The following is an 8,514-nucleotide window of genomic DNA, read 5'->3' on the forward strand; positions in this document are numbered from 1 at the left end:
TAAAGGATGAGGTGGTACAGCCAATAGATTCTACAGGAGGTAAAGGATGAGGTGGTACAGCCTATAGATTCTACAGGAGGTAAAGGAGGTAAAGGATGAGGTGGTATAGCCTATAGATTCTACAGGAGGTAAAGGATGAGGTGGTATAGCCTATATATTCTACAGGAGGTAAAGGATGAGGTGGTATAGCCTATAGATTCTACAGGAGGTAAAGGATGAGGTGGTATAGCCTATAGATTCTACAGGAGGTAAAGGTGGTAAAGGATGAAGTGGTACAGCCTATAGATTCTACAGGAGGTAAAGGATGAAGTGGTATAGCCTATAGATTCTACAGGAGGTAAAGGATGAGGTGGTATAGCCTATAGATTCTACAGGAGGTAAAGGAGGAGGTGGTACAGCCTATAGATTCTACAGATGGTAAAGGATGAGGTGGTACAGCCTATAGATTCTACAGGAGGTAAAGGAGGAGGTGGTACAGCCTATAGATTCTACAGTTGGTAAAGGATGAGGTGGTACAGCCTATAGATTCTACTGTAGGTAAAGGATGAGGTGGTATAGCCTATAGATTCTACAGGAGGTAAAGGATGAGGTGGTACAGCCTATAGATTCTACAGTAGGTAAAGGATGAGGTGGTACAGCCTATAGATTCTACAGGAGGTAAAGGAGGTAAAGGATGAGGTGGTATAGCCTATAGATTCTACAGGAGGTAAAGGAGGTAAAGGATGAGGTGGTACAGCCTATAGATTCTACAGTAGGTAAAGGAGGTAAAGGATGAGGTGGTACAGCCTATAGATTCTACAGGAGGTAAAGGATGAGGTGGTATAGCCTATAGATTCTACAGGAGGTAAAGGAGGAGGTGGTACAGCCTATAGATTCTACAGGAGGTAAAGGAGGTAAAGGATGAGGTGGTATAGCCTATAGATTCTACAGTATGTAAAGGAGTTAAAGGATGAGGTGGTACAGCCTATAGATTCCACAGGAGGTAAAGGAGGAGGTGGTACAGCCTATAGATTCTACAGGAGGTAAAGGATGAGGTGGTATAGCCTATGGATTCTACAGTAGGTAAAGGATGAGGTGGTATAGCCTATGGATTCTACAGTAGGTAAAGGATGAGGTGGTACAGCCTATAGATTCTACAGTAGGTAAAGGAGGTAAAGTATTAGGTGGTATAGCCTATAGATTCTACAGTAGGTAAAGGAGGTAAAGGATGAGGTGGTACAGCCTATAGATTCTACAGTATGTAAAGGATGAGGTGGTACAGCCTATAGATTCTACAGTATGTAAAGGATGAGGTGGTACAGCCTATAGATTCTACAGTAGGTAAAGGAGGTAAAGGATGAGGTGGTACAGCCTATAGATTCTACAGGAGGTAAAGGATGAGGTGGTACAGCCTATAGATTCTACAGGAGGTAAAGGATGAGGTGGTACAGCCTATAGATTCTACAGTAGCTAAAGAATGAGGTGGTACAGCCTATAGATTCTACAGAAGGTAAAGGATGAGGTGGTATAGCCTATAGATTCTACAGTAGGTAAAGGATGAGGTGGTATAGCCTATAGATTCTACAGTAGGTAAAGGATGAGGTGGTACAGCCTATAGATTCTACAGTAGGTAAAGGATGAGGTGGTACAGCCTATAGATTCTACAGTTGGTAAAGGATGAGGTGGTATAGCCTATAGATTCTACAGGAGGTAAAGGATGAGGTGGTACAGCCTATAGATTCTACAGGAGGTAAAGGAGGAGGTGGTATAGCCTATGGATTCTACAGTAGGTAAAGGATGAGGTGGTACAGCCTATCGATTCTACAGGAGGTAAAGGAGGTAAAGGATGAGGTGGTACAGCCAATAGATTCTACAGTTGGTAAAGGATGAGGTGGTATAGCCTATAGATTCTACAGTAGGTAAAGGATGATGTGGTACAGCCTATAGATTCTACAGTAGGTAAAGGAGGTAAAGGATGAGGTGGTACAGCCTATAGATTCTACAGGAGGTAAAGGAGGAGGTGGTACAGCCTATAGATTCTACAGGAGGTAAAGGAGGAGGTGGTACAGCCTATAGATTCTACAGGAGGTAAAGGATGAGGTGGTACAGCCTATAGATTCTACAGGAGGTAAAGGAGGAGGTGGTACAGCCTATAGATTCTACAGTAGGTAAAGGAGGTAAAGGATGAGGTGGTACAGCCTATAGATTCTACAGGAGGTAAAGGAGGTAAAGGAGGAGGTGGTACAGCCTATAGATTCTACAGTAGGTAAAGGAGGTAAAGGATGAGGTGGTACAGCCCATAGATTCTACAGGAGATAAAGGAGGTAAAGGAGGAGGTGGTACAGCATATAGATTCTATAGGAGGTAAAGGCGGTAAAGGAGGAGATGGTACAGCCTATAGATTCTACAGTAGGTAAAGGAGGTAAAGGATGAGGTGGTACAGCCTATAGATTCTACAGTAGGTAAAGGAGGAGGTGGTACAGCCTATAGACTCTACAGGAGGTAAAGGATGAGGTGGTACAGCCTATAGATTCTACAGTAGGTAAAGGATGAGGTGGTACAGCCTATAGATTCTACAGTAGGTAAAGGAGGTAAAGGATGAGGTGGTACAGCCTATAGATTCTACAGTAGGTAAAGGAGGTAAAGGATGAGGTGGTATAGCCTATAGATTCTACAGTAGCTAAAGGAGGTAAAGGATGAGGTGGTACAGCCTATAGATTCTACAGTATGTAAAGGATGAGGTGGTACAGCCTATAGATTCTACAGTATGTAAAGGATGAGGTGGTACAGCCTATAGATTCTACAGGAGGTAAAGGAGGTAAAGGATGAGGTGGTACAGCCTATAGATTCTACAGGAGGTAAAGGATGAGGTGGTACAGCCTATAGATTCTACAGGAGGTAAAGGATGAGGTGGTACAGCCTATAGATTCTACAGTAGCTAAAGAATGAGGTGGTACAGCCTATAGATTCTACAGTAGGTAAAGGATGAGGTGGTACAGCCTATAGATTCTACAGTAGGTAAAGGATGAGGTGGTACAGCCTATAGATTCTACAGTAGGTAAAGGATGAGGTGGTACAGCCTATAGATTCTACAGTAGGTAAAGGATGAGGTGGTACAGCCTATAGATTCTACAGTAGGTAAAGGATGAGGTGGTACAGCCTATAGATTCTACAGGAGGTAAAGGATGAGGTGGTACAGCCTATAGATTCTACAGGAGGTAAAGGATGAGGTGGTACAGCCTATAGATTCTACAGTTGGTAAAGGATGAGGTGGTACAGCCTATAGATTCTACAGTAGGTAAAGGAGGTAAAGGATGAGGTGGTACAGCCTATAGATTCTACAGTAGGTAAAGGAGGTAAAGGATGAGGTGGTACAGCCTATAGATTCTACAGTAGGTAAAGGATGAGGTGGTATAGACTATAGATTCTACAGTTGGTAAAGGAGGTAAAGGATGAGGTGGTACAGCCTATAGATTCTACAGTTGGTAAAGGAGGTAAAGGACGAGGTGGTACAGCCTATAGATTCTACAGTAGGTAAAGGATGAGGTGGTATAGACTATAGATTCTACAGGAGGTAAAGGAGGTAAAGGATGAGGTGGTACAGCCTATAGATTCTACAGTAGGTAAAGGATGAGGTGGTACAGCCTATAGATTCTACAGTAGGTAAAGGATGAGGTGGTATAGCCTATAGATTCTACAGGAGGTAAAGGATGAGGTGGTACAGCCTATAGATTCTACTGTAGGTAAAGGATGAGGTGTTACAGCCTATAGATTCTACAGGAGGTAAAGGATGAGGTGGTACAGCCTATAGATTCTACAGGAGGTAAAGGAGGTAAAGGATGAGGTGGTATAGCCTATAGATTCTACAGTAGGTAAAGGAGGTAAAGGATGAGGTGGTACAGCCTATAGATTCTACAGTAGGTAAAGGAGGTAAAGGATGAGGTGGTACAGCCTATAGATTCTACAGTTGGTAAAGGAGGTAAAGGATGAGGTGGTACAGCCTATAGATTCTACAGGAGGTAAAGGAGGTAAAGGATGAGGTGGTATAGCCTATAGATTCTACAGGAGGTAAAGGATGAGGTGGTACAGCCTATAGATTCTACAGGAGGTAAAGGATGAGGTGGTACAGCCTATAGATTCTACAGTAGGTAAAGGAGGTAAAGGATGAGGTGGTATAGCCTATAGATTCTACAGGAGGTAAAGGATGAGGTGGTACAGCCTATAGATTCTACAGTAGGTAAAGGATGAGGTGGTACAGCCAATAGATTCTACAGGAGGTAAAGGATGAGGTGGTACAGCCTATAGATTCTACAGGAGGTAAAGGAGGTAAAGGATGAGGTGGTACAGCCTATAGATTCTACAGGAGGTAAAGGAGGTAAAGGATGAGGTGGTACAGCCTATAGATTCTACAGTAGGTAAAGGATGAGGTGGTATAGACTATAGATTCTACAGTTGGTAAAGGAGGTAAAGGATGAGGTGGTACAGCCTATAGATTCTACAGTTGGTAAAGGAGGTAAAGGACGAGGTGGTACAGCCTATAGATTCTACAGTAGGTAAAGGATGAGGTGGTATAGACTATAGATTCTACAGGAGGTAAAGGAGGTAAAGGATGAGGTGGTACAGCCTATAGATTCTACAGTAGGTAAAGGATGAGGTGGTACAGCCTATAGATTCTACAGTAGGTAAAGGATGAGGTGGTACAGCCTATAGATTCTACAGGAGGTAAAGGATGAGGTGGTACAGCCTATAGATTCTACTGTAGGTAAAGGATGAGGTGTTACAGCCTATAGATTCTACAGGAGGTAAAGGATGAGGTGGTACAGCCTATAGATTCTACAGGAGGTAAAGGAGGTAAAGGATGAGGTGGTATAGCCTATAGATTCTACAGGAGGTAAAGGAGGTAAAGGATGAGGTGGTATAGCCTATAGATTCTACAGGAGGTAAAGGAGGTAAAGGATGAGGTGGTACAGCCTATAGATTCTACAGTTGGTAAAGGAGGTAAAGGATGAGGTGGTACAGCCTATAGATTCTACAGGAGGTAAAGGAGGTAAAGGATGAGGTGGTACAGCCTATAGATTCTACAGGAGGTAAAGGATGAGGTGGTACAGCCTATAGATTCTACAGGAGGTAAAGGATGAGGTGGTACAGCCTATAGATTCTACAGTAGGTAAAGGAGGTAAAGGATGAGGTGGTACAGCCTATAGATTCTACAGGAGGTAAAGGATGAGGTGGTACAGCCTATAGATTCTACAGTAGGTAAAGGATGAGGTGGTACAGCCTATAGATTCTACAGGAGGTAAAGGATGAGGTGGTACAGCCTATAGATTCTACAGTAGGTAAAGGAGGTAAAGGATGAGGTGGTACAGCCTATAGATTCTACAGTAGGTAAAGGATGAGGTGGTACAGCCTATAGATTCTACAGTAGGTAAAGGATGAGGTGGTACAGCCTATAGATTCTACAGTAGGTAAAGGAGGTAAAGGATGAGGTGGTACAGCCTATAGATTCTACAGTAGGTAAAGGAGGTAAAGGATGAGGTGGTACAGCCTATAGATTCTACAGTAGGTAAAGGATGAGGTGGTACAGCCTATAGATTCTACAGGAGGTAAATGATGAGGTGGTACAGCCTATAGATTCTACAGGAGGTAAAGGATGAGGTGGTATAGCCTATAGATTCTACAGTAGGTAAAGGATGAGGTGGTACAGCCTATAGATTCTACAGGAGGTAAAGGATGAGGTGGTACAGCCTATAGATTCTACAGGAGGTAAAGGATGAGGTGGTACAGCCTATAGATTCTACAGGAGGTAAAGGAGGTAAAGGATGAGGTGGTATAGCCTATAGATTCTACAGGAGGTAAAGGATGAGGTGGTATAGCCTATATATTCTACAGGAGGTAAAGGATGAGGTGGTATAGCCTATAGATTCTACAGGAGGTAAAGGATGAGGTGGTATAGCCTATAGATTCTACAGGAGGTAAAGGTGGTAAAGGATGAGGTGGTACAGCGTATATAGATTCTACTGTAGGTAAAGGATGAGGTGGTACAGCCTATAGATTCTACAGGAGGTAAAGGAGGAGGTGGTAAAGCCTATAGATTCTACAGTTGGTAAAGGATGAGGTGGTACAGCCTATAGATTCTACTGTAGGTAAAGGATGAGGTGGTATAACCTATAGATTCTACAGGAGGTAAAGGATGAGGTGGTACAGCCTATAAATTCTACAGTAGGTAAAGGATGAGGTGGTACAGCCTATAGATTCTACAGTAGGTAAAGGAGGTAAAGGATGAGGTGGTACAGCCTATAGATTCTACAGTAGGTAAAGGAGGTAAAGGATGAGGTGGTACAGCCTATAGATTCTACAGTAGGTAAAGGAGGTAAAGGATGAGGTGGTACAGCCTATAGATTCTACAGTAGGTAAAGGATGAGGTGGTATAGCCTATAGATTCTACAGTGAGGTAAAGGATGAGGTGGTACAGCCTATAGATTCTACAGTAGGTAAAGGATGAGGTGGTACAGCCTATAGATTCTACAGTAGGTAAAGGAGGAGGTGGTACAGCCTATAGATTCTACAGTAGGTAAAGGAGGTAAAGGATGAGGTGGTATAGCCTATAGATTCTACAGTATGTAAAGGAGGTAAAGGATGAGGTGGTACAGCCTATAGATTCTACAGGAGGTAAAGGAGGAGGTGGTACAGCCTATAGATTCTACAGGAGGTAAAGGATGAGGTGGTATAGCCTATGGATTCTACAGTAGGTAAAGGATGAGGTGGTATAGCCTATGGATTCTACAGTAGGTAAAGGATGAGGTGGTACAGCCTATAGATTGTACAGGAGGTAAAGGATGAGGTGGTACAGCCTATAGATTCTACAGGAGGTAAAGGAGGAGGTGGTATAGCCTATGGATTCTACAGTAGGTAAAGGATGAGGTGGTACAGCCTATCGATTCTACAGGAGGTAAAGGAGGTAAAGGATGAGGTGGTACAGCCAATAGATTCTACAGTTGGTAAAGGATGAGGTGGTATATTCTATAGATTCTACAGTAGGTAAAGGATGAGGTGGTACAGCCTATAGATTCTACAGTAGGTAAAGGAGGTAAAGGATGAGGTGGTACAGCCTATAGATTCTACAGGAGGTAAAGGAGGAGGTGGTACAGCCTATAGATTCTACAGGAGGTAAAGGATGAGGTGGTACAGCCTATAGATTCTACAGGAGGTAAAGGATGAGGTGGTACAGCCTATAGATTCTACAGTAGGTAAAGGAGGAGGTGGTACAGCCTATAGATTCTACAGTAGGTAAAGGAGGTAAAGGATGAGGTGGTACAGCCTATAGATTCTACAGGAGGTAAAGGAGGTAAAGGAGGAGGTGGTACAGCCTATAGATTCTACAGTAGGTAAAGGAGGTAAAGGATGAGGTGGTACAGCCCATAGATTCTACAGGAGATAAAGGAGGTAAAGGAGGAGGTGGTACAGCATATAGATTCTACAGGAGGTAAAGGAGGTAAAGGAGGAGGTGGTACAGCCTATAGATTCTACAGTAGGTAAAGGAGGTAAAGGATGAGGTGGTACAGCCTATAGATTCTACAGTAGGTAAAGGATGAGGTGGTACAGCCTATAGATTCTACAGGAGGTAAAGGATGAGGTGGTACAGCCTATAGATTCTACAGTAGGTAAAGGATGAGGTGGTACAGCCTATAGATTCTACAGTATGTAAAGGATGAGGTGGTACAGCCTATAGATTCTACAGTATGTAAAGGATGAGGTGGTACAGCCTATAGATTCTACAGTAGGTAAAGGAGGTAAAGGATGAGGTGGTACAGCCTATAGATTCTACAGGAGGTAAAGGATGAGGTGGTACAGCCTATAGATTCTACAGGAGGTAAAGGATGAGGTGGTACAGCCTATAGATTCTACAGTAGCTAAAGAATGAGGTGGTACAGCCTATAGATTCTACAGTAGGTAAAGGATGAGGTGGTATAGCCTATAGATTCTACAGTAGGTAAAGGATGAGGTGGTATAGCCTATAGATTCTACAGTAGGTAAAGGATGAGGTGGTACAGCCTATAGATTCTACAGTAGCTAAAGAATGAGGTGGTACAGCCTATAGATTCTACAGTAGGTAAAGGATGAGGTGGTACAGCCTATAGATTCTACAGTAGGTAAAGGATGAGGTGGTACAGCCTATAGATTCTACAGTAGGTAAAGGATGAGGTGGTACAGCCTATAGATTCTACAGTAGGTAAAGGATGAGGTGGTACAGCCTATAGATTCTACAGTTGGTAAAGGATGAGGTGGTACAGCCTATAGATTCTACAGTAGGTAAAGGAGGTAAAGGATGAGGTGGTACAGCCTATAGATTCTACAGGAGGTAAAGGATGAGGTGGTATAGCCTATAGATTCTACAGTAGGTAAAGGAGGTAAAGGATGAGGTGGTACAGCCTATAGATTCTACAGTGGGTAAAGGAGGAGGTGGTACAGCCTATAGATTCTACCTTGGCACTGGAGTCAGAGTGGCGCCGGGCACAGAGCTGCATCTGACTCATC

General features: G+C 43.2%; 1 protein-coding gene across 1 annotated transcript in view; it reads right to left on the minus strand.

Moving 5' to 3' along the window:
• Positions 1-8,514, minus strand: part of LOC106590999 (oxysterol-binding protein-related protein 10) — a 133,377-nt gene that overhangs the window by 102,226 nt on the left and 22,637 nt on the right. The window contains 1 exon segment of the mRNA XM_045712704.1: positions 8,463-8,514. This exon segment is cut by the window's right edge and continues 28 nt beyond it. Coding sequence (XP_045568660.1) covers positions 8,463-8,514 — 52 coding nt within the window.

Source organism: Salmo salar, chromosome ssa02, assembly GCF_905237065.1.
Source record: "Salmo salar chromosome ssa02, Ssal_v3.1, whole genome shotgun sequence".
Lineage (NCBI taxonomy): Eukaryota > Metazoa > Chordata > Actinopteri > Salmoniformes > Salmonidae > Salmo > Salmo salar.